Raw genomic sequence first — 27017 nt, 5'->3', positions numbered from 1 at the left:
TTGATGTGTAAAAAACACGAAGCATTAACATTTTCACTAGAGTGGATCAACTCTTAAGATGCTCCATAGAGAGATAATAATTCACAAAGAAGCTATTGCTGAAAGATGAAGACAATATTTAGTAAGTCTACTCATGAAAAGAATGAAAACACAGCAGAAATAGAACAGCTTGCATAATATTTAGTCTCCTACACTGTTTACAGAATTTGCTTAATGATATGTATACAAGAATAAAAATGATCATAGCCTATTCTGTAAATGCCTGTGGGCAATAAATCTAGCAAGTCAAACTATTTAGAAAGGCTCCAAAGTGGTAAAGCCCCCTGAGCGCAAAAACACAATGCAGGGTGGTCCAAGGGCTTCATTGATCCCCCTTCATTACCTTACACAGCAAAGAAGAGGCGAAGTCTTTTCTTGCCTCTTCAAAGACCCCCAGTGGAGTCCTTCAAATGCTAGTGGCAATCCCTGAGGTGGATTCTGAGGTGACGATAATGACTTTCTCATTCATATTTCATTTCCTTGCCCTTTTAAACATCATTACAATCTACGCTTAACTTTCTCAAGATATTCAGACACATATAAAACATTTAACTGCACACAAGCTACTATCTCCTGTGAATTTTTGTCAGATCATCAGGATAGCAAGGGTTTTCTTGACTTCAGTAACTTTGTTCAGTGCAGCCAGAAGTATTAAGTGTCACAGTGCTTCATTTTGTTCTGTAGAAGACTAGTCACTAAATTAGCTCATCATTAAGGAAATACGTGAATCCAATTAGATCTCAACACTCTAACTATACCTGTATGGACTGTGGCAAATCCAGAAGAAAAGCAACTGTTCCTTGCCAAACCAATGAATACTTTCATCCGCATACGACTTGTGCATTCACAGATATGAACTTTTAACCTGTGATCAAACCTAGTATTATCAATCATAATTGTAACCAACAGCAAAAGTTCAATTAAAGCTTTTTGCTTGTTTGTTCCTAACTATCATCTCGAAAATGTTTTTTTCAGGGGCTAGCCCGAACTTCTCCAAAGGGTATGGGATCTGCTAGTTCCTCTAACCAGGAAACTCCAATAGAGTTGAAAACAAACTCCATTACTGTTTGTCTGTCTTCCAGAATTATCAACACTGGGGATGACACAAAAGAGCTGCAGCTGATAAATTTCAACGTGCCACAAGCTGGATAAGAACTCCGGGAATAATGCCTAAGCATCTCCATGCCTGAGGTATATCTGGATTGTTGGCATTTCACAGCACATCCCTTGCTGTGGTACTCCAACTTTTCACCCCTTTTCTGGTCTGTTCCTCTTTCCTTTCAATGGAGATGACAACGTCAGGGCCAGCAAGGCAGACAGAGATGGTCTCTACCCAAGTCCTGGACCCAATGTGAAGTCAGGACTGTTTGGGACACAGATGCTGATCTGGGAAGCACTCCCAGCCATGGAAAAAGAAATTTTGAGACAAGCTAAAAATAACACTTGGCATTTTTTTTCCTTGCAGTGATTTTTTTACATTATTTTAATTCACTCTGAGAAACACAAGCTTCTTATTGTCAGCTCATGATAAAGTAAAAAAAGTAGCTTTATTTTTGGATGTGCAACATAATGTACAAGACAGAACATGATTACAATTTAGAACATTACGTACATTGTGCATTATGCTCCAGGAGATGCTCACTGCTTTTGAAATCACCTGGAGCTTAAACATGGATCTGGGTAGTAAGTACAAGTCATCCAAAAATAATGCGAAGCTGTCTTTGCAACCCCAACAGTTCTGAGCACATGAAAAAAAACCCCCAAACCTCTTGATTTGACGCCAGTTTTCTTCACTTTGTGACATTAAAACCGAGCTCCCCAACAGCAGGGAATTTCAACGTCTGGCTAAATGCAGAAAAGCGTGTGCTTGTTCATGTCCTTTCTGCACGTTATACTGAGCTCCTCAACCCAGCCTGTGCACTCCTGGTTTGAAGATGCAGCACTCTTCCTTCGTTTTACAAATGTTTAATTAAAGCACTCGGATATTAGGCAATCAACCCACTTTTCCTCTTCTAGCCAGCCCCTTCCTCGAAGCTGGGGCAGATAGACACACCAGAAAGCACCCAGCAGGGCTTGCATGAGCCCCATCCCCCGAGACCGCAGTGCCCCGGCAGCCGCCCGGCAGCACGCCCCTCATGGGGAGGCCTAGCGCCGCCGGCACCGGGGCCCCGCGCCCCCCCTGAGGTGCCACGAGCCCGCGGCCTAACATGGCGGTGCAAGAAAGCTCATCGCTAGGGCAGCCACCGGGGGAGGCCTACGGGGCCGGGGCGGGCCGCTCTGGCCCCACCGCCCCCGGAGCGGGCCGGGGCGGGGCGGGGCGGGGCGGGACCACCCTTCCCAGAGTAAGCGCCGCTTCTGCGGCCACCGGAAGCTTCTCCCCTCCTCGGGCGGAAGTGACGCCCCCCTGCCCCGCCCCTCCGCTCCCTCCCTCCTTCCCCCCTCCCGGCGGCGGCTCCGGAGCCGGGCGCGGCTGACGGCGGCCCGGGCGGGATCATGGCGGACGGCGTGGACCACATCGACATCTACGCCGATGTGGGAGAGGAATTCAACCAGGTACGCGCGGCCCGGCCCGGCGCGGCCCGGCGCGGCCCGGCCCGGCCCGGCGCGGCCCCTCCCCTCCTTTCCCTTCCCTCGCCCGCCTTCACCGCCTGCAGGGCCCCCAGCGCCGGGCCGTGCCGCCATTGTTCGGCCGGCTCCGCCGACGGGCTTTCCCGCCGACGACTGCGGGGATCTGCTCCCTCTGCTCGGCGGGACGGGGCGGGGAGAGGCCGCGCCTCAGGCCCGGCTCTCGGGGCCTATCGGGGCCCGGCTTGGCGGGGAGTGCCGCGGCGCCCGGCTGCGGTCTTTGCGGGGGGGCTGCTGGCGGGAGGGAGGGAGGCCGCGGCGCGCTGGCGGCGAGCGTCTTCCTTCCCTCCTTCCCTCCCCTCGCTCCCTCCTCAAGTGCTCGCGCAGGAGCGGCCGCAGATCCCTCTCGCGCCGCAGGTCGGAGGAGGCCGCGGAGGCCAGGACCCCGCCGGATGCGGTGGGGAGAGCGGCTCCTTCCCGGCGGCGGAGGGGAAATACTGCCATTGTTCGCAGACGAATAAAAAAAGCCGCCGAGCGGTAGCAGTTTCTCGTCCGCTCTTTGCGGGGGAGGCAGAACTAGTGCAGCTTTGCTCTGCAGGGCTGGAGAAACTATCTTCCTTTTTCTAAATTTTTTTTTTTAATTCGCTGTTCTCTTCTAGTCGTTAAAAAAAAAGTCATGCAGCTCAACTTTAGAGGAGGAGCTCGTGTTTTGATGAGGAAGTGGGGGTGAAATAAACAACTTCCCTGGATTACTAGTAGTCTGCTTTTCCAGCTCTTTTTTTACCCCTCATCTTTCCCAAAAAGCCATGTGCCGACTTTTCCTCTCAAAATCTGATGTTCTTATCGGCTCTGCGGGCCATCTGTCCTGTTTGTGACTTCTGCGCTTCTCCAGGTTGTGTTGCCCCAGATTGCATTGTTCTTGCCCTAGAACATAAATAACCGAGAACAACTGCACTTTTGCACGTTTACTGGGCTTGCTGAGTGGTGCCCAATTGTATGCTTGCCTGCCCTACAGAGAACTGCAAAATAGGTAGTAGGTTATGGAAGTCACAGTTAATTTCGATAGCAATTTATAACTGTCTCAGGAAACTTTAATTCATTAGCTATTTATCGATTAAGTAATTCAGAAGATTAGTAATCTCATAAAGGTATACTATAAAAGAATGCCATACTAGAGAGCAGACAGTGGAGAGAACTGATTTGCTCTTAGTTTGTCTACACGTGAAGGTTTCTCCCTTACAATTGAAGACCCGTTATATTAATTTAAATGGGAGTGAGCCCTGGCACAAATACTATTTAGCATAAGAGTGCATATCTTCAGTTTCTTTAATGACTTGAGTTTGTTTTAATCAGTTCCAGGTAAAACTCTGATAACAAATTAAGTTTTTCAGAAAAAATTAATTTGAATCCAGTAGCGTTTGTGTAAATGCACATGTGCAGAAGCCCTCAGAGTAGAATAATTTTGTGCTATGAGCGTTGTACAGTCAGATACTGCCAGAACAAAAGTGACGGGGATGCTCTGTTTCACTCACATATCCCTGATCCACTCAGGTTATGGTTAATATTGATATTCCCTGTAGCCATAGTGCAAGGAAGGTTGGTGATACAGATGAGTCTTGTGATAATTTGATTTAGCTTATTCCAGCAGTCAGGGGACCCTTTTGCTCTTTTCACTATATTCACTCCAGTTGCTCTCCTGCTGGGGCTGTGTTTTTGCAGTCTGCTTCCTTAGTTTGTGAAGCTTGCAAAATACAGGGCAGAAAAGTGAGAAAGAGTCTAGTGCCCCTTTTCCCTCAGCTTGGCTTTGGGTTGGTTTGTTTTGGTGATTGTTTGGGGATTTTTTGGGAGGCAGTGTGTTTTGAGGGTTTTCTTTCCCAAAAAATAATTTTGTGGTTTGTTCTTTTCCAAGTTTCATTTTTGTGACTTTCGTTTTGTCTCAGGACCTGCTCAGTTGAACTATATTACTTTGAAATAGAAAGCTTTACTGGGAGAGATTGACATCTCTGCACTTTCCCATTTCATTGTCAAGTACAAAAGCAAGCTAGTTGTTACTCTCTACAGTATTACTTACTACCTCTAATTCTGACGTCATTGTGATGGATCTTCTAGAAGCTTCTATTCATGAATTACTGTTTCTGTTTTAAAGCTGACAGCTTAAATTTATAAGATGGGACATAGTTTTGCCTATCTGTGGATGGTTGAAGATAAAAGTTGACAAAATGCTGTAGGGAGAAAATGATTGCGTTATTAATTTGCTTATGTAGCAAAATTTTACAGAACACCGTATTTGTAAGGAAAAATTGTTTTATGTGTAAAGCCATAAGCTATTGGTTTTGGATTGTGTTGTGCTACGTTAACCGGTCTTACCAATATTTGTTTGACTTGGACTATAGGGACCCTTTCCTCGAGTTTTGCCAGTATCAGGGACTGAAAAATATACTGTCTAACTTTGTTGTTGTTCTGGGTTCAGTATAACTGTGTTTATACCCACACTGGGACAAAACTTTTGTTTGCATCTGTAGCAAATGGGTTATTTAGGACTTGCGGCTGGATGAACTTCTCTTCATTGTTTGGTCTGTTCTGTGCCTCAAGGTACTTGTCCTTGAGGATCGTTTGGGAATTTTTTTTTTTAATGCCTTTTTCCAGGAGAAGGTGGGAGGAGGGGATGTTCTGCTTGATTAGTGCTAAATGAACCACAGGTTATATGGGTGAAGTAAAGACCACAGAGCCATGGGTTTACAAGCTGGTGAAGATGGCTGGCAACTGATAACTGTCTGGGGTTGTGTTCAGTGTTGGTTGCAATGAGCTGACAAACTTGAAGTCAGATCTTCTTAGTGAAAATACATCTTTTCCATTCCATCTGGAGCTCATCAAAACTGCGTCTGTCTGTGTTGCCTCTTACCCTTTCATTAACTTATTGTTCATCATAATAGTATTCTTCTTTGTCCTTTGGCTTACAGCTTTACTCAGTTTGGCTCCCACCAGCTGTATTTATATTTTTTTTTGAAATTGCCTTTTCTTTTTTTTTCTTTTCAGAACTTGATTGAATCATTTTCCATTTGGTTCTTCTAAGCTGCCTTCCCCATACAGTGGTCTTTTGTATCTGTTTAAAGCTTCATTTCGAGATGAGAGTCTCACAAATTTAATGCTTCACGCATACATTGCTTGTAACTTATAAGAAATAAGGATTGCATGGCATATTTTACTTTGATGATGTCCCTACACATGTTATGCCTCTTGGTCTTCAAGAAGATAAGAGACCTGTGCTGCACATGAGAACCGTATTATCTGCATACAAATGGCCAAGGCTGGCATTCCCTTGATGGCAGAAGACCACAGTAAGATTAGGGTTGCTTTGGCAAATATTAGGGTGTGGTTTTGTACACATAAACCTAGACTATCAGTGCGTGATACTGAGATAATGAGGAGCCTGTGCATGAGGCCAGCTTGGGTCTGACTCAAGGTTGCCTGCATCTTTGGCCAGCAAACTGGGTTACTCTCCTGCAGTCATGTAGATGTGACTATGCATCGTAAAGCTCTCTGATGCTCTGATCAGCCTTGCATTTCCCAAGTTGTTTTTTGTTTGTTTTTTTTTCCACATATACACATGCACATAATTAAACAGTAAAAAACTGGTTTTATTGTACACTATTATTTGCTGTAATCTACGCAGTAAAATAAATTTGTATAAGTATACAGATGGGCTCTTAAAAATTGTTTTGTATCTTCTGCTTGGTCAGAAGGATCTCTTATTTTAATGCTGTGGAGAAAGCACTTGCTTTGTTTATACTCTAATGAGTATACTTGCAAAGTTGCATTGTGGATACATCTAAACATGCCTGTAGTGTTTTAGTTTGATATTTAAATGCCAACAAATTAGAAATGAAAGGGTTTTGACTTTGTATTTTGTAACTGGATAATAAAAGTGATTTAGATGGAGTGAGCAGCTAAGGGGCTAATTATCTGGAAACTCTGTGGCTACAGATTATTAGGAATGTGTTAGTTATTCTCTTGACTTCTTGTCTGTAACACAGAGAGGAAAATATTTTTTTTGTGTAATAAATAATAAAAGCTAACATTTAATGTCCGCATAAACCAGGTTATTAAAAACTGCCTTTATGTCAGGAGGACAGTTGTCTCATTATGAGAGGGGTTGGACACATTGTGGTGTAATAAATTCCTACTCGGAAGGGCAGAGCTGTTCTGGTCATAAAAAACATAAGCTGGCAGACTCGCGTTTATTATAAAATGTATGTATAATACCTTGTTGCATATGTATTTTGTCAGTTCTGTTGATAAGCTGACGGGGGCCTGGGGAAGAGATAACCTTTGTATATTTGCAAATATCAAAACTCCAAAGAAAACTTGAGACCATGTTATCTGGCACCTCTTAGCTTTGTTCTAATGCAAACAGCATTGCTATCTATGTTTCATTTATACTTTTGACTACTTGTGAATTTTTAGTTACTCTTTTTGACAAATTTGATTGCTTAAATTTCAGTGGCGTGCCAGTTGTAGAGCTGCGAGTGTTTTGGCTTGTAGAGTAAACGTGAATCTCGCGGTCTAACGAACTTGTCCATCGTGGTGGGTGTTTCTGCCACAAGCAGTGTGCTATTTTAGAAACATTAAAGGCCTACTGTTTTGTTAAGGTTCCTGTCTGTGTTTGGGCAGCTAATCAAAACCAGAAAGATTTTTGCTTATCTCTTTAACCTGTAATTCTTCAGGAGTTCAAAACTTTTTTAAAAGTGCGGATGCTAACATGTATTTTGACAACATACGTTGTAACTTGAATGAAAAAAAACCTGGTAAGGGAGAAGGTGGATAATTTGCCTTTTTTTTTCGTGAATGGGTTTTTTTCAGAAACAATAGTGATTTTTTTAATGACATTTTATTTATATCACCGATTTCTATTTTTTAGTGTAATTATGTATTTTTAATGTATTTTAGTGTTTAACTCATAAATTGAACAGAGCTGTGGAAAAAAAGCAAGTCTCAGATGTATGTGCAGTTTCAAGAAATTTAATTTAAAAAAAATATATATCCAAACCAGCATTTGTAAACGGAATGACCAGTTCTCTGCAACTCAGAGAAATATGGTTCCTAAATTCCAAAAAGAAATAACACTTTTAATTTGACCCTTCTGGATGTGACTGTAGTGCTCCATGTGCTTATGGCTTTCATATTTGAATGTTGGAAAACATTGCAAACAGTAATTAAAATAGAAAATATTGAGGAAGGGCTGAGTAACTGAAAACGTAACAGCTAGTCTGGCATGCATATTTGAAGAGCATATCTTTTCAGTACCCTTTTTATTTACGTGGTCCCATTTAAAAGCACAGAATGTGGAGTTGCAGTCCTGATATTCCAGAGCAAATGATCTAACATTTCAGACTGTGATCTAGTTAAAATATGGGCTTTGGAGAAGTATTGCTATTTGTTTGTCGGTTGTAGAGGGGGCCAGAATAATGATGCTGACTTTGTTTCTTAGCATGTTTATCTGTAAGATTGTGAATGACTATAACTGAGCAGAAATAATTTCTCTTCATGCTTGGTGTCCTTCTCTTAACTGAGGAAGTCGGAAGAGGTCAAAACCAATTCTTGGTATGGGCAGAGCACCTGCTGAACAGCTAAGACTAGAGAAGTAACGTTTCCTGTATTCTTTTTCTTACTCTTCTGCATCTAGGAAAAAGGGGTGCGTTTAGGTAAGTTTCCATGGTACAGGTATGAAGGAGGAAGGGTTGTTGGATCTTGTGCAACTGCCATCAAGACCTGTCTTCTGTCTACACTTGCAGTTGCTGACTTGGATCATTCTTAATCATCTAACCACACACCTTGTTGACAGACTGGTATCTGAATGAATTCCATGCTGGCCACAAAACCAGCGTGATGTAAGAAGAGATTATGGTGAACAACATCAGGTTTTCTCTTAATTATTGCTTATTCTATCTTTATTGATTTCAGTTAAGACACTGATGTGATTGGGCATTTTGTGCCCCTCCCCAAAATTACATGCAGACTGTGCTGTCCTGATAATTCTCTCCCTCCTTTGATGTTGACCTGAAAGTCTATGTGATAGAAACTTGGTCTGTTTGAGGAGTTTCTTGCCACTAGAGAAGCGCAGCAGAGCTGTGGACTGCTGCCTGCTTTGGCATTTTGGCAATGCTGACCTCAGCCTTCTCAGAGAGATAGGTTTGTGTGCATCTGCTGCAAGACTGGTAGCTGCCTGTTGGTATCTGTCTACCAAGACTAAATTCCGCATCCCTGAAGTCATCATCCATACACACAGATGACTAGAATTGCCGCATGTTTAGCAGAGGATTTCCTTAATTGCCTTGTGACATCATCCTTAATCTTTCTGTACGATGTCATGTTTAGGCCTGTCCCAAGCTGTTCTTTGAACGTACTTTCATTAGCTGTGGTGATAGGAGGAATCAAACTGAGACAGAGAACTGGACAGACTAGGTGAAAATATGAAACCCTTACTTAATTTAATGATGATAAACTTACTGTAAGAGAGATAAATTTTCTGTTAAAGTTTAGGGTGTATTGCAACAGTGCAGCTTACTGAGGATCAAGTCTACTAGACTGGCAATGTGAAAACTTAGTTTTATCTGGGGTTTGGGTTTTTTTTTGGGGGGGGGGTTGTTTGCCTTTTATTTTAGTGATATTCTCTCTGTATGAGTAGCAGTTGATGGTATTTTCATATTTTTAAGGCAGCTGATCATCTCATGATGGTTGTGGGTATAGTGAGTTTTCAGCCAAGACTGCTAGCTTTGTAGCCTGTTTTCTGTGGAATCCAGCTTGTTTCTCTTTAGTCGCCATATTGGTACCTTGAACTCTTCTATCTAGGATGCTCATGTGGGTTTCTAGATAAAAATTCACAAGATAGTGGATGCTGAAATATCTCTGATACCAAAATCTGATGAAGCAGTTTCTGTTTTGGATCAGGGTGTAAGAGTCCAGGAACCCTCTGCAGGCTTTGGAAGTCCAATTTTTGCACGTGGCAAAGCAACCTGTGAAAGTCAGTATCAAAGCTGAAGGTTAACATTAAACACCACTAGGCTTTCCTAAGCTTTGACAGACCACTGTTGTTTACCGAGAAATTACTGCCTTCCTGTCAGTAGACCTTTAGAAGGTGCTTCTCTCTCACACAGACTGCGTTGTTCGATCATAAGTGATTGCTAGGATAATAAAAAAGGACAGCAGAATCCCATTGTGGAATTGATCACCATTGAATATGATGAGTGACAGTATATAAGATGGAAAAATAGCAAGTATTAAAAGAAGTCTTTGTTTTAAAAATAGTTCCTTACTGCAGATGTACAACACTCATTCCATATTCGGAATTAAGCGATCCCACTGATTAAGGTTACACTGTGTTTTAAAAAAAGGTTTTGCATGGTTTTGTGAAGGAGATTATTATCACTTGCAGTCAACGTGTTTTACCCTTCTCTTAGATGTCTGCCTTTGGTGATGACAGTACAGCTGTCTTTATTATAAAAAGTAATACGGCTTGGTAGTAGCACATCAGCAGATTGAGGCAGCTGGTGCTCAGGCCCCTCTGTTTGCATAGTCTACTTCAGATTAAATTTAGTCTGGCCATTTGGACCAAGTATTCCTACCACACAGTCAAAGCTGTCTGAAGGACCACTGATTGATCTTGAGCCATCTGTTCCCATTTAGCAGGTAGGATGCAGTTGTTGAGCACGTGAAGCAGAGCTTCTGGAAATAAATCTCATATTTCCATTCCCTCTGAAAGGAATCTAGTTCAGTTGGCCAGAACTGTGCTGTAACGTGTACCACCCCAAGGGAGAAGGGAATGATTCACTCCAAAACCCCACAATGCTTTTGCGAACCAAAACGTTCCAGAGGCAGCCGTGATGTCCCTCTGTAGCCCGTGAATAAATAAATGTTTAATAAACACAAACTCTCGGGTTTATTAAATTTAATGAAACAAAATAGAATTTTGTCCCTGTCTAGCCCCTCTGTGAATGAGGAGATAAAAATCAAGTTAGGAATGCAATAGAAATCTGAAAGGTAGAGTGTTGTGTTTGTCAGTAGGGCTCCTCTAGAAAGCTTCATTCTACCAAGAGTTTTGGTGGAAAAAAGATTAGCTTGAGAGTGGATGTTAGCTTCTTGTTTTGCACGTTGTTCATGCTTGCTAATGGCAATAATTCTGGGAGTAGGACTTGTGGGTTTTTGTATTTCTGTTTATATTACAAGGGCAAAAGGATCGCAATGCAAAACAGTGGCCAGAAGTATATTTTTTTTATATCCAGCCTCCCCACCCTGTCTGTTTAGAATATAGTAGAAATCATAAGAATTTTATACACTTTAATGTGGATAAAAATGGGCCATGGCTTTTCAGAAGGGATGTCGTGTAGGTGTTGGATCATACTTGTCACTTCTGTGGAACCTAACAGTTATCTCAGTGTTTCGTTTCAAGTAAGTTTTAAGAGTGTTTAATGTTAAATATAATCAAGGTGTCTTGTATTTTAGGAAGCTGAATATGGTGGACATGATCAGATTGATTTGTATGATGATGTAATTTCTCCATCTGCAAATAATGGAGATGCTCCAGAAGATCGTGATTACATGGATTCTCTGCCACCATCTGTTGGGGATGATGTAGGTAAAGGAGCTGCACCAAATGTTGTCTATACATATACTGGAAAGAGAATTGCCTTGTACATTGGAAATCTTACTTGGGTAAGTATCTTATTACTATTTAGGTGTAGCCAGAAATTCTAAAATTATTACTTCTTTGTAAATATTTTTGGCTTGAAAATTGTTTTATGTGAACTATTAAAAGTACAGCAAAGCAGTGTTTTTGGTGTTTGTTTGTGTTTTTTTTTTTTTTCTTTTCTCTTTTTTTACTTGAAATTTAGTGAGCCTATCTGGAGCTGTCTTGATGTCTAAAAAATTGAGGAAATCTTCAGTAAATGTAAACTTTAAAGTTTCCTCTCATGTTTTAAGTGTTATGAAGGGATATTTGTGCTACTGTCTTCTAAAGGTCTTCAGAGAACTGAATGAAAGAAGAGAACAAGTTTAAGCTGTGAAGTACTTTATGCCTGCAGATACTTTAAGGCTACTGAAGGAACCTGTTTTTTAGTAAACTCTTGCTGAAGTTTTTAGTTTAAAGAGGAGCTGGAAAGTTCTCTGGGGTTTTCTTGAAATTACTTTTTACATTTTTCCAGGACCTTTTTCCACTTCCCTTTTTGCAGGGCAGTGACTCTTACAACACAACTATTTTCAGGTATTTGGCTTGAGGCTTATTTTTGCGGTCTGAGGAATAACAGGTTTAGGATAACTCACTGAATTGCGGTTGCCCTTTAGACAGTTACTTTTGTTAGCATTAAAGTATTCTAAAATCAATTGCAGTTAAGCAAACAAAGTGCAAGATGTGGTCAATAGCTGAGTTAACTGGAGTTTTTATCTGTTTATCTGAAATCCAGTTCTTCCAGGTCCACACATGCAAAACTGTCATTCAAGGTTTTTTCCCTTCTGATTAATTTCTTACTAGTGCTAAACTTGCAAAAGAACGCTTTATGGGTGCATAGATGTTTTTTCATTAATTATTACAGTATCCTAATTTCAGGAGCTAATAGGTAAGTAAAGGAGCCGTTGACTTACCAGTTGTACCGTTCTAAAATATATGAATGGAATCAGTAAAATGCACATGAATTAGCTGAATTCATCCAAATCAAATATCACAGTTTACAAAGCACGTAGGCCAACGTTCAGCATACCTGTTGCTCGTTATTTGGCTTCACAAATGAAGTTATCCACAAAAAGTGCGTTTATCTACTTTAGCATTGCTGTTTGCTGTTGTGTTTGTTTTCTTTGCGTTTAGCTCTCAGCGAAGTAATGTGTTGAATTTTTAAAAGAAGCCTTGATTTGAGGGAGATCAAATAAGTAGTACAGAATCTTGAAAGTTTGCTTTGTGCTTCCCATATGAAATTTAAAGAAATGATGAAGTTACAGAAGTAGGAAGAAAAGAAGTATTAGTGTATTTTTTACAGTTAATTTTCTGAGAATTGTGAAATATAAATGACTGCTTACCAAAAGTCAGAAGATACTGACAACATGATTTAAGTATTCCTTTTGACTGATTTCATGCACACACAGAAATCCATGGAAAACTTAGTTGCCCTTTTCCTGATGTTATAGATAAGCTTTCATAGTTGAATATTAAAAATATTTTTCAGTGGACAACAGATGAAGACTTAACTGAAGCAGTTCATTCACTGGGGGTAAATGATATTTTGGAGATAAAATTTTTTGAAAATCGTGCTAATGGCCAGTCTAAAGGGTAAGAACTTGTCATTTGTTTTTTCTGTAAATGGACTGAAGATTGGAAGGGTGGAAATGGGGAAGGACTTCCCAATTTTTGTAACTATCAGGATGTGAACTGATAATCTGTTAATTGATATCCAACAATGATTGGGTATGTAATTTCATACTAATGACTTAAATTTCAGACATAAATTTTCACGATGGTATTGTGTGTCATGTTGTTCTGTGAGTTAAATCTTGTTGTCCGTCTTCATTGAGACTATTCCTATATTTCATAGAATAATAGAATTGTCTAGGTTGGAAGGGACACTTAAGATCATCGAGTCGAACCATCAACCTAACACTGACAAAACCACCACTAAACCATGTCCCTCAGCACCCTGTCTACCTGTCTTTTAAATACCTCTAGGGATGGCAATTCCACCACTTCCCTGGGCAGCCTGTTCTAGTATTTGATAACCCTTCTGGTGTAGAAATTTTTCCTAATATCCAATGCAAACCTCCCCTGGTGCAACTTGAGGTCATTTCCTCTTGTCCTATCGCCTGTTACTTGGGAGAAGAGACCAACCCCCACCTCGCTACACCCTCCTTTCAGGTAGCTGTAAAGAGCGATAAGGTCTCCCCTCAGCCTCCTTTTCTCCAGGCTAAACAACCCCAGCTCCCTCAGCCGCTCCTCGTAAGGCTTGTTCTCTAGACCCCTCACCAGTTAGTGTCGTTGGTGATACTTGTTTTTCCTCATAGTGTAAATACTGTTCCCTCAACCTCCGTTATTAAATCTTTCTTTACATCTTTATTTTCAGTTAGCTGTTGGAAGTGAGCGCTTGAGCCCGTTTTTCACTGGCAATGTAATCTTCCTTGCATGAATGTGCCTTTCTCTCTAGTTAGTAGTAATGAGAACATAGTGAATGCTTATTAACTTAATCATATGAATTCAAATATAGTGTATTGATACTCTACCAAAAAGCTGCCTTTGCTGTGATATATTTCGATGCATCTTGTACTTGCACTTTTGGTTCTTCGTATATGTCCTAGAAGGAGTTAGTTTATCTGTTCTGAAAACCAGACTAAGACCTGTGAGACAGTTTCTGTATCTAGTTTTCAATTATTCTTTTGCTTACTGTGTGTAACCTTTTTCATGAGGCATCAGAATATGCAGGAAAGGGAAAAACTGTGGTGTAACTTTTTTTTTTTTTCTTCCTTTCAGGTTTGCCCTGGTTGGTGTGGGGTCGGAAGCATCCTCCAAAAAGTTGATGGATTTGTTGCCTAAAAGAGAATTGCATGGGCAGAATCCCGTTGTAACTCCGTGTAATAAGCAATTTCTGAGTCAGTTTGAAATGCAGTCAAGGAAAAGTAAGCCTTTCTTATGTGCTGTCTTGAAAAAACAGAAGTTTATATCGAAAGTAGTATAGCAGTTTTTCTCTCAGCATCTGATAATTTCTATGTAGTTTAAAATAGCTATAAAATCTCCTAGTCCAGGTGAATGAAGTTGTATCTTTAAACAAAGATGATCCTCTTAAATAAAAAAAATCACTTAATACGCTGAAGAGCTGCTGTTTTGGCAAGAGATAACACTCACTGTAAGAAGGTTACACCTTGGTGAAACTCTTGTCTTACAGTTGGAGAAGATTTCTCAATTTTGTGTGGATGTAATTTTTAAAAAAAGCACAAGAGCATTTAGAAATTTAACATTTGTAGACAAACTGGACTAAATTCTGATTTCTGAATAGGCTGCGCTTATGGCAGAATGGGGAAAAGAGATCCTGTCTTGTACTTTCCTCCAGCACATCGTCTTGTGGTTCCCAGTCCTAATATCGGCCTTAGGCTGCATTAAAAGGAGGACTGACAGTCTCCCCAGATGCTATTGCATTACTGTGGAGCATACTGGAACACTGCTGTATTTTAGCAAAGCGCTTTTTCCTCCGCAAATGCTTTGGGTTTGAGTACTGAGGAATAAGTTGGTGCTCCTAAGGTCATGCTTTACCACTGCATAAAACTTTAAATCAAGTGTTGAAAAGCTTTAACCTGTTTCGATTTATGTAATTACACTTTTGCTTTTCCATTGCAGCCACACAATCTGGCCAGATGTCTGGGGAAGGTAAAGCTGGTCCCCCAGGAGGAAGCTCAAGAGCAGCATTTCCACCTAGTAATAGAGGGCGAGGTCGTTTTCCAGGTGCCATTCCAGGTGGAGACAGATTCCCTGGACCAGCAGGGCCAGGAGGGCCACCACCACCCTTCCCAGGTAAAATAATTCATAGGTGGAGTTTCAGTTTCATTTGAGTTTTCTTTTGTTAATATGGCATGCTTCTTTGGGAAATGATAAAGATCAAGGCAATTCAGTAATGTGCTATAATCAGTGTTCACAGCTTGATTGTAGGATTCAACAATATTTCTTTGTTGATACTCAAACAGGGAGTTGTACTTCCTAAATTTCATAGCAGTATAATAACATTTTTTAGAGACATTCTTTATAATGTGTCAGTGTGCATATTTTTGAAGCATGAAAAAATTTAAGATCATGTTAGCAAGTAGTCTTGTCTTTAGTGCAGTGTAGTTCAGATTTTCTGATTTGCTATACAGGATGAGAATGCCTTTGTTGCAGAGCATAAAGTAACTCTTTTCATTAATGCCTTACAAGTTTGCACATCATCAGAAATTCAGCTTTGATTCACACCCACTGATGGGTCAGTTAGTTGTCGCTTAGAATACCACAAATTTGAAGAGGAGGTGTTTGTGTTTAGTCAGGTATCCCTTGAGGGGAGAAAACTCTTAAACAATCAGGTTTACATTGCAGTGAAGTTCTTATTTCAGCTGTAGTATTTTTAATAAATGTCATTCAGTTGTAAATCATCTACAACAGTCAAAGGGACATGGTCAAATTAAAAAAAACACTAATGAGGACCTGAAAGTAGATTTGGATACTGCATTTACCTTACCTTCTCCAATATAGTTTTTCCTGTATTTTTAATTTATATTGTATCTTATGCCCCATATGAAAGACTAGCTGCAGGTGTAAGCAGGATGCAATGTTTTCTAGTTTTTGTAAGCTTTTAGGGGTTTTGGTAACAATAGCAGGTGATTAAGTGATTGGGGCCGGGGGGCGAGTTGTCAGTTTTCAAATTAATGTTGTTCTCTTTAGATATTGATAGTCAAGCAACTGTTAAAAATTTTCTAAGCTACTGGACCCAAAGTGGGACCATGCATGTCTTATGTAAGTTGCAAATTTTTAAGTGAGGGTTGGTTTTGGCTTTTTTGTGGTTTTTAATATTTTTAAAAATGCAAGAATTATTAATTATTTTGCTGAGTCTTTTATTTCTTTATATTTATTAAGTCTTTTTTTTTTTTTTTTTTCCCCCCCCATCTTTCTAGCTGGACAAACTCCCCCACGTCCACCTTTAGGTCCTCCTGGCCCGCCAGGCCCACCAGGTCCTCCACCTCCTGGTCAGGTCCTCCCACCTCCATTAGCTGGACCTCCTAATCGTGGTGACCGTCCACCACCACCAGTTCTGTTTCCAGGACAGCCTTTTGGTCAGCCTCCACTTGGGCCACTTCCTCCAGGCCCTCCACCACCAGTTCCAGGCTATGGGCCACCACCAGGTCCGCCACCACCTCAGCAGGGTCCACCTCCACCTCCGGGTCCATTTCCCCCTCGTCCACCTGGCCCTCTTGGGCCACCCCTAACTCTTGCTCCTCCTCCACATCTCCCTGGGCCACCTCCAGGTGCTCCACCACCTGCACCACATGTGAATCCAGCTTTCTTCCCCCCACCTGCCAATAGTGGCATACCTACTTCAGACAGCCGTGGCCCACCTCCAACAGATCCGTATGGCCGACCTCCACCATATGACAGAGGTGACTATGGGCCGCCTGGAAGGTGAGTGCTTTTGGTGCAATGTGCTCGGTAGCAGATTTTACTCCTCTTGTAGGAAGCATTTATTTTCCCTTTTAATGCAAATGTTAGAAATAATGAACAATATGACTGGAAGGGATCCCAACAGTCATCTTATTTTCCCCTTTTCACTTCTTTCAGTGAAATATCTCTCAGAAACATGTTGGTAACAGTGTGAAAATCCTGAAATGCAACACCAGTAATTTCAGTTTCCCTTTTTCAGCTCTGAACTGTTTGTCTTCAGTTTGTATTTGGCAGTGTCATCATTCCATGTGTTCTACATGTAAACTTATATATCACTTCTTGTGCAGCAGCTTCTGCTTGTGCTTCTGTCTTAACTTGAAATTCTGACGTGTACCTTTACCATCATGCTTTGTGAGCTGTCTTTTTAGAATGCTGTGGAGTTCTCCTTTTTGAATATGTGCGTATGTTAAGTACAGTGCTGTGCCAAGCTCATACCATTATCATCTTTCAGCAGCTCTGCTTGTCCCTTTTTTCTTCAGGATTCAATTCAAAGTTAGTCTTTGTCTCAAAAGCCAGGCATGAGTTAACTGCAAGACTTTTATCTTCCTTTCCTGTCAAGAGGCTTCTGCTTATTTGGTGCAGTCTTGCTGTGTTTGTAGCAGCGGCTTTTCCTATGGTTAATCTGATCTGGGACGGAGTTCTTGAGTCTCTCTGACTTGAATTGTCAAGTTTTTCACACCTTGTTTGAAACATCTTTTTCATCTGTGCTTTCAAGCATCTCTGTCTTGCTGCTGTTTCTTGATTGTCATCATATTTGTATTTGTCACAGAAGATTTTGGGATAAATTGTAAGAAGGACACTTTTTACAGTTACATTTGGATTTTTCAGTTGTGATTTTACTGCTAGCATGAGAGACACTTGCTTAAAATGTTCTGCAAAGACAGTTTGCTTCGATACTTCTTTTATCACAAAGTTTAAAAAAAACTCCACGCATCTGTGTATAGTATGTTCATACAGAAACTATAGACATTCAAGCATTTGGCTTACTTGCCTGCAATATGATAAACCGATAAGGTGTTGGTTGTTTTTTTGATGGACAGGATTGAGGTTGTCTGCAGTTTATAGAATGTCTGGGGAGGGAAGGAGTGGGAATAGGACAGTATTAACTTACTGTCCAGTATTTTCATTAATAATGTTAAAACTATCATCCATAACTATTTAAATTGTCATTAATTATATATCATAGGCGTTTCACTGGAAATAACATGTCCATAAGAGAAAAATTACATATTCCATTCTATGGGAGGCACACGAAAAATAATACTCAAAACTCAGGGAGGTATGAATTTTTAGACATTTCCTCTTATGCTAAACTGGCTATAGGATCTTGTTCCACTTCTTGCAATTAAGAGGATAGCATTGCTTATTATTTATTCTGCATTTTCTTTCTACCAGAAGAACTAACACTGTTCTAGAAATATCAAGCAGTGGGCCAGTTTAACAGTCTCAACGTTTCTCTAACACATTTCTCAAAATTTTCTATGTGATACAGAGACTGGCTAATAGGACACTGCAAAACTTTTGGGAAAATTGTTGTATAGGCTGACTTCTGTTACTTTGGAAACCCTATATAGGTAGCTAACAATTAAAAGTAAAACAAAAGTGTAATGAGTGTGAGGATTCTGCTTTATTGCTTCCTCCTTACCGTGACCAGTTTGGAGATCAAATTGGAGCACCTTGAACTTGACCAGAAATTAAAAAAACAAACAAGCAAAATTAGCTGCAAAATGTTGAAGTATCATTCAGAAAATCGAGTGTTTTAAAGATGATAGATTATGTTTGCTTTTCATAAGTTACAGCATTCTGGTCTTAGTTAAGATCTGGGAAACAGGATCATATAGTTCTAATTCCAGTATTGTTATAAAAATGATCTCTAATTTTGCTCAAAGTCGCATTGCCTATGTACATGTTTTTCCACATCCATTCAATTGGGATAATATCTACTTACTTCAAGGATTTTATGCAAATTATAAATATTTGTAAAGCACAACAGCAATGTCTTAATTGTTTTTTACCTTTTTTTTTTTAGCTTTCAGGATTTTATACTGTAACATGGTCCTTAACAAAAAAAAAAAAAAAAACAAAACGAAACCCAGATCCCGCTTTCTTTTCTGTTTGTCACTTTGCTTAAAGTTGCAAACTTGGATTGTTAAAACTGCAATGATATCTTCGTAAGTTTTTCTTAATCTGTTAAATACTAGTTTTATTGCTTGCAGAGAAATGGATGCTGCAAGGACACCTCTAAGTGAAGCAGAATTTGAAGAAATCATGAATAGAAATAGGGCGATCTCAAGCAGTGCCATTTCGAGAGCTGTATCAGATGCCAGTGCTGGTTAGTAAAACTCAATGTGTTTGCTATTCTACCCAGCTCAAAAGAGTTCATAGTTTTTCTGTGAGGAAACTTGCAGCCCTGAAGCCACATTTTCCTAATGGGAAGCTGGATTTAGGTGCAACCTATGACTGATTTTGTACTGTGCTCCAATTACTAGTTTCTGAGAATGCATTCTGAGGACTGATCTGGACAGTATTTTAATATTTGGTTCTACAGTAAATTATCTGGATGGCTGTTGAATAGAAGATGCTTGAATGGTAATACTATTACAGATATAAATCTTTGCTTTAATTTGCATAATTTTCTGATCATGATCTTATATAATTTTCAGGTGACTATGGAAGTGCTATAGAGACCTTGGTAACTGCAATTTCCTTAATTAAACAGTCCAAAGTATCTGCGGATGATCGCTGTAAAGTACTTATTAGCTCTCTTCAGGACTGCCTTCATGGAATTGAGTCCAAGTCTTATGGTTCTGGATCCAGGTAAAACTTTCCTCTTCCATCTGCTGTTACTTACAAGATGGGAGGTGTAGTGCAGGACTAGCTCACAGAGAAGAAATTAAGTCATGTAAGAAGCTTAATGATTTGCTGAGTTGCACAAGAAGTGTGGGAAAGAATCAAATAGGGGTTTCCTGAACTTAGCTATCTTCTAATTAACCCTCGTTTCAAAATTGATCTGACCAGGTTAAGTTTAACTCTTAGCTTTATTTAGTATCCTTTCCTACATGGTACTCTCACAATGTGTAGACTTCAAAATAGAATTATCCTTTATCAATTAAGATGTCCAGTGCATAACTATTATTAGAACTTGCTATTGAAAATCAAGGTTGAGGATATTTGATGCCAGTTTTCATTTTGCTTAAAAGTCATTTTCTCCACACTTGCCACAGTAGAAATACACTTGAGTCGGGGTGGGAGGGGGAAGTTGGGCAGAATGATTTTTGCCTGTTGTCCTTTGTCCTACAATCTAAAAATAGAGAGTAGGTAGACTTGAAATTCATGGACTCTTCTACCTAGTACACATGGGAGATTGATATTTCTTTCAAAACTTAAATAATGCCCCTTTCAGAGTTAGGACAAACACCAAGCCTCTGGTTCATTTGGATACTGTAGTAGTGTAGTTGGCCTTGAATATTAAAAACATAAAGACAGCTGGTTTTGGCATATACTTTCAGTATGCAGATTAGCAGCCATGTTGTAGTGATCATTGGAGGTATGGTGCATTCCCCCAGCTGATTTCAGCCATCTTGTCCTCCATTCTGAGTATGTACTTTCTCACTTTTCCTTGCTAGATTAGAAAGTGGGTGCACCTTACTATCTGTAACTAAGTTCTTAGCCATCACCTTTTATACCAGCTATCTTTCACGTTATATACAAAAACATATCTGCATCACATTGAACAGATATTTCTCTCCTATCCTTTTTTGATGAAATTCATACTCATAAACAGAATACAAAATTGGCATGCAAATGGCTTGTATTTTGAAGAAAAATTTAATGAAGTAATTTCTTTTAGAAGACGTGAGCGATCCAGAGAGAGGGACCATAGTAGGTCACGAGAAAAAAGTAGGCGCCACAAATCGCGCAGTAGAGATCGTCATGATGACTATTATCGGGAAAGAAGCCGTGAAAGAGAGAGGCATCGTGATCGTGACAGAGATCGTGACAGAGAACGAGACAGAGAGAGAGAGTATCGCCATCGTTAAAGAAGGTGAGCATTTGTTTCATGTTCTTGAACTTTACTGTTACTGACTTACTAAAAGTAACTAGGTTTGGGATTATTTACACCATTAATATCTGCATTTAAATGGTCCTGCAATATATACTGAATCACTTTCTTCTTGCAGCATCTGACATGAACATAGGTAAGTAACAACAGGTAACTGGTCTTGGGAGGGAGGGAGTGCTCGTGTGATTATCTTCTGCAGTTTGCATGCTGTGTTTTAATTTTAGGTGGTATTAATGTTTGCTGTTTTTAAGAAATGCGATTAAACCAATTCTTAAAAAAAGCAGTAAGCCAGACTGATAAGTCTGCTCTCTTTGTAATCATAGAAGATAATATGAAATTTATGGTTGTATTTCTTACTTATATTTTAAAATGCTAATTTTGTATTTTAAAATCTACTTCTGTAAGGACTGCAGTGTTTAGCCCTTTGTACATCCTATGTGGATTATTTCAGTTTAGGGAACACGTGTACATACAGTTGCTGTCCTTGCACGAGTACAGTGGTGTTTTGTTGGTTGTTTTTTTTTTTTCCGGTGAGTTTTACTCAAATTCAGGAAATATAGCCGGTCTTTGCTCTTTACTTTATGAAATGTGACCTGTCAGTATCTTCTTCCTTCTAGCTAAATTCAGGTGTTATCTTCAATAAGACTTATGATCAGTTGTTCCCCTCCACCTTGATTTTTCATTCCCTCCCCTCTCTGATAGGAAAGTTATTTTCTGAAGACTAGTAAACACGTGTATGATACAAGGATTGTTTCTTTTCTGGTTGCTCTCAAACTAATGTGTTCTTTCATTTCATGTATCTGCAGTCTTGCCTGCATCAAATGTCTAGATAGCTACAGAATAGCATGCTAAATAATATTTTTTTCAGTGTACTGCTGAGAGCTTTAAAATACCTAGAAATATTCATCACATTATATAATGTACCATTTTGAGGACTCTGAATTCAAGCTACCCATGATTCCCTATATTTGACAATTGGAAAAAACCCTACCTATTAGTTTCTCTTCAGCAGTCTTCCCTTTTTAAAAGAATTTGCCACTACATCTACACTAAAATTGAAGCTTGCAGGCTTTCCCATCTGCCCAAGTTCCATTTCTTCAATTTACCCTCAGATTTAGTTTCCAGATTTGCATGTGGTATTTATTCATGGAAGTTAATTTACACAAGTTAAATAGAGGAAAACTTTTTAGAAATCACATAAAATGTAGTATACTCCTAAGTTAAAATACAATGTTGTATTAATTAAGTGTCAGTTTTTCAGTCGGGCTTTTGTGTCTTTGGGAGAGAACAAATTCTGATACAAAATGCTTTAGTCTATTGAGTATTAAGTGGAATGTTGTCTTGGGTTCACATACTAACTGGGACACACAAAACTGTAATCGACTTAGAGCAGGGGGGGCAAAGGCTTAAACAGGAAGGTGAAATGTGGCAGCTGAAATAAAGTTGGGAGTGGATGTCTGTTAAAGCCACTTCTTGGTCATAAAGAATGGATTGGTAGAAATATTTCTGGAATTGCATAAAAATAGCAACTGTCGTTCTTAATTGTAAAATATCAGGGAAAAAAATACAGATTTAACAAAAGTAAATGTTTCTTTTGTTGAACTGGATTTTTACCTTTTACAATAAATGGGTATTTGTGATATTTGCAAGTAGGTGTTATTAATAGGAGGTAACCATTGAGCTGAGTGATGGATGCATTTCCAGAGATTTCTGGTGGAGATGAACAAGCCGTAACTGAAATTGTTAATAACTTGGAATTTAAGATATTTTTTTTTACCCTTGGCATAGTTTATTAATCTAGCTTTAATTTTTGTGTATTTAGTGTTGTGCATACAGAAACTCTGTGCCAAGTACAGATTCCCTACCCTGTCATCCCAAGAAGACATATCAAATAGCTTTACGTTGCATTTTATAATTTCCAAAGCACAATTTTAAAATGAGACTGTGGTTTCAGTCTCAGTTCAGGTGAGATTTATATATGCAACTTCCCTCAACTTTGTTGTGTGCTGGCACTTCTCTTTTCTTTCAGAGGGGTTGCATAGGTAAGATTCCCTTGTGGAAAGAAGAAAATAGGTTGTAAGGACTTGATTTAAAGGGAAAATTTAGTATTCTGCATGTAAATGAAAGCATTTGATTTTTTTTTTTAAAGTTAAGTTGTAAACATTTTGTCTTGTTGCTGTCTTAATGAAGAAAGGCTTTATTGTAGTTTTGGTTTTACATATATATATATACACACACATACACATATATAAAAGAAATACAGTTCTCTCCTGATTTGTATGTTTCATTTTCACTAAGATGTATGTTACCATACATTTTTTTTATTTTGTTCTTTACATTGATTAATATTCATAAATGGATTTAAGTCTCAGTCATTTAATAAATATCAGCAGTGCTGAAAAGAGTTACTCCCCATATTACTGTGTTTTGCCAGATAACATGAAGTTGCCTCTGTGCCTGCACCCTATGAATGGCACCTATACTTCTCCTTATTGTGTACCTATAGTCGTAACGGTGATACTGTACTGGCATATTTTTTTAAAGTGTTACACATCTAGTTTAGAAGTATTTTAAAGGACCATTGTGAACATTTTTGTATACAGTGAAATTCAGTTTGTACTGTATTACATTCATAGAGATGGATTAAATTGGAATAACTTACTAAATGTGTTTATAGCAATAAAGCTCTATTTAAAAGTTTAGATGTACCATAGCAGGTATTTACACTTCTGTTTGTACAGTTCATGATTTCAAATTAAATTCTTGCAGGATTCTGTGCCTTCTCTAGAGTAAGGCTTCATGTACATTGATAATCCATTCTACAGAATTACCTTAAATTGAATGTTTCCTTGAAACATCTTGCCTTTGCTTGTAGAAAGCCTATGGATATAAAAGAGAACAATGGATTTAAGACAAATGTCTAACCTGTATTAGTCAAGAAAAGTAAGAATCCAATAGAATGATATTTAGAAGGATTAACAGCAAAATTAATGTGTACAAACAGAATAGTAATGTAACTTCATCAGCATGAGTCTTTTTTTATAGACAGAATTATTATATTTTTTTTTTATTAGCTTAACGGATACTCAATGATGTATTTCTAGCTGATACATTGTCCCAATCTTAATCTGTCTGAATTTCTATAACTGCTGAATGTGAAGTTTTTCATTTTATGTTTTTGTTATTGGGTTGATTGACTGATTATTTCCTATTTAAACTGGATTTGGACTGAATTGCAAAGACAAAAACACACTAACATTGTAACAGTTGATATGTATGTAGACTTTGTATTCCATATTTCATGCTTTTTCTCTGATTTTTTTTTTTTTTTTTTTTTGCTCTCAAACCACTGTAAGCAAAATAATTTAAAGTCTAATGTACTTCCGAGGCTCATATGCTTCTTCAGAAACTGCTCTCAGCTCTCTGAAGTAGTTTCAGCTTTGGAGTGATCTAAGAACTAACATGGTTGGAATTTTTTTGGTGTCAGTAGGAGGGGAAAATGGTACTGATAGTTTAAATAATACTCATTATATTTTTGCTTGTATAAATAGGAACTGTCCTGTAACTGTGTTAGCAACCACTTAAACACCAAGTGAAGTATGAAATTAGCCTTTTAAGACACTTTGTACATGAATAGGAAAATGCCTATTTTTGTAAGTTATTTTAATAATAAGCTCTATTGAATAATGGAATTTTAAGTGAGTCGTGGTAGCATTGTTCAAGACCTGGGTATACGTACCTGTCTAAGATTATTTCAGATCTTATTAGTATTAACCTAACATCTCTTTTTTAAAATGTGTATTTTTGAGGAAGAGCATATGTGGGGCTGGCATTATTCTGTTGCATCTAGCGTTCGTCAGAGAAATCATGCTTTGTGCATCTGATGTAGTATCTGAAATCCACCATAGCGTGAAAGAGGCAAGCAGTGCCACCGTTTTATGGGCTTCTTAAAGTCTACTTTATGACTACTCTGGTGCTTTATGGAAACATACAATTTGTTTCTTAATGTTCAGTGATTCCTCTCATTTTCTTGAGGATAAGATGAATCCAAAAATGAACTGAAAATCTTATGCTATTGTTTATTTTCACATGCATAACTGCATAACTTCTATTAATTTTTTCCATGAACATGTTGCTGTAATTTTGTTGTTTTCTGAGGTGTCTGTAGACACGCTTATATTTTTGTGTTCCTCACATCCTGTGTTTTGTTTGTCAAATCAGTAGTTTTGATAAATTTGAGCTGTGTTAAAGTTCCCCGAGAAACTTTAAGGCTTTATAGGATTTGAAACATAAAAAAGTTACTTGCAAGTGAAAATGTTGGCTTGGTGCAGTGTTCTCCAAAGAATGAAAAAATTCTGATTTTTCCTTTTGCTCATTGTGGTTTGAGAACTAAGATTTCTTTTTACAAAAAAAAAAAAAAAGAGAGAGAGAGAAATGAGAGATCTTCATTTTCATGTTTTCCTGTGGCAGCCTGATCTACCTTTTTGTGTCTTCCTCGTATATTAATGTGAAAGATACTTGCTGATAATTCACATCTTTTTAACTTGTAAACTAAAGATTGAGTTTTCTGAACATAACTCTCTGTTCATCAATTATTTTTGGTGAATAGACAGGCTGGGATAGTAGGAGAAAGACATGTGATGAATGAAACTATTTTGGGAGTGTTATTTTTCTTCCCGTGTAAAATTATTTATAAAATCAGGAACTTGTTCTGGTGTTGATCTTAAATTATACACTAAAATTGACCAAAGATACCAGGTAAGTACACTAATAATGGAGGGGGGGCGGGGGGGGGGGGAAATGCAACAAATGGAAGAAGGTGCTAGTGGTGGTAAAATAGTCTGTTTGTACATGTATGATGAACAGAATCACATATGTACCTCAGCTTACATGCAGAAAGGCAAATAGCCAGTTGAGCTTGAAATTCCTTCTTTCTCACTGTGTTATAGCTAAAGCATCACAGTATTTGGAGGTTTGTGATTGTTCTGGAATGTAGGTTAAGTTAAAACAAATTTTGGCTTTCAAGCTGGTATTTTCTGTGGGATTTTGCTTTGTGTATTTTTTTCTTTATGTATAGAATAAAATAAAATAAAGGAGAATTACATGAAGTAATTCTTAGGTGCTATGAGGATATAATGACAAATGTATATCATGAATGAAATGTGATCAAGTTGGGAGATTGAAATTCAGTCTCTGAAAATATCACACTACACTACTATAACTAAACTTGGGTGTATGCACATATAGCTTTAAACTACTGTAGAATTTTCACAGTTCTAAAAGCTGTTTAAAGCTTTGATATGCTTATTTGGATAATTGGAATTTAAGGAAAAAATAGTTGCTACTGCAAGATGCTTTATATACATAAGAAATCTATTGGTTTTGTTGTAAGAGTCTGTCTTTGTGAAAAATGATGCTCAAGTTGCATCTTGCATAAATACAAAAATGTTTGATTACTAAAGTTCTGGGATTTCATTTGTAAAATGTTCTGGCATAAACCCCTAACTTTAAAACCACAAAATAACTATTTAACAGAGAAGTCTGAAATTTGGGTTTTATTAGTAGAAATGCTGAGAAACTGATTGCTTTATGGTGTTAAATTGTACAAACCTAACACATGCTTGGGACAGATAGCTTGAGGCAGATGGAAAACAGCATTGCCAAGAAGTACTGACTAGAGACTTATTTTTTAAAAAAAAAGTTGTTTCTTACTTCAATATTCTACTTGCTTGTAGAATACTGAAAAGGGCTGAGCATGAAGGTATAAACCATACGGATTTATTTCTTCCTTTTGGAACCACAAAGGTTTCTGGTTTTGCCAAGAAATAGTGGCAGAATACTTGGATTTTAGTTGGCTGTGTTTTTTAAAGTGCAGGTTCAGTGTCATGCTGACCATTTTAAGAGCCCTATAATGAAAAGTATTAATCCTAAATCCAGTTTATCGCTCATTCTTTAAAGTTCCTGTAGTTCCATAAGTACCCTTAGAAATCTAGCAAATTAGTCCCAGGAACTGAAGCTTTCTTATGCTAGTATTATAAATCATATACATGGTGCTTTGGATCTGTTAACGGTGGCCAGAGAAGTGATAAAGATCCATAATTCTTGCCGCAGCAATTGTATGATGAGAGCAGCAAATTCTGACAT

The 27017-nt window shown here is 38.6% G+C and overlaps 1 protein-coding gene across 9 annotated transcripts in view; it reads left to right on the top strand.

Annotated features, from left to right (window-relative positions):
- Nucleotides 1-2460: 2460 nt before the first annotated feature.
- CPSF6 (cleavage and polyadenylation specific factor 6) overlaps nt 2461-27017 on the top strand; it is a 38486-nt gene continuing 13929 nt past the window's right edge. For 4 of the 9 annotated variants that reach the window (XR_008465245.1, XR_008465243.1, XM_054194117.1 and 1 more), the window contains exons 1-10: nt 2461-2592; nt 11104-11313; nt 12813-12916; nt 14105-14250; nt 14966-15139; nt 16267-16771; nt 17997-18089; nt 19027-19142; nt 19474-19627; nt 20661-20855. Coding sequence is in view for 7 of the 9 variants with exons in the window: in XM_054194117.1 (XP_054050092.1) it covers nt 2533-2592; nt 11104-11313; nt 12813-12916; nt 14105-14250; nt 14966-15139; nt 16267-16771; nt 17997-18089; nt 19027-19142; nt 19474-19627; nt 20661-20850 (1752 nt within the window). In the remaining 2 variants the exon portion in view is untranslated. Of the gene's footprint in view, nt 2593-11103; nt 11314-12812; nt 12917-14104; nt 14251-14965; nt 15140-16266; nt 16772-17996; nt 18090-19026; nt 19143-19473; nt 19628-20660; nt 20856-20991; nt 25647-27017 lie in introns of those variants that run through there. The other 5 variants (XM_054194126.1, XM_054194140.1, XM_054194158.1 and 2 more) reach the window with 5 other exon arrangements.

This window comes from Rissa tridactyla, chromosome 1, assembly GCF_028500815.1.
Source record: "Rissa tridactyla isolate bRisTri1 chromosome 1, bRisTri1.patW.cur.20221130, whole genome shotgun sequence".
NCBI lineage: Eukaryota > Metazoa > Chordata > Aves > Charadriiformes > Laridae > Rissa > Rissa tridactyla.
This window is presented reverse-complemented; position numbering and strand designations above follow the sequence as displayed.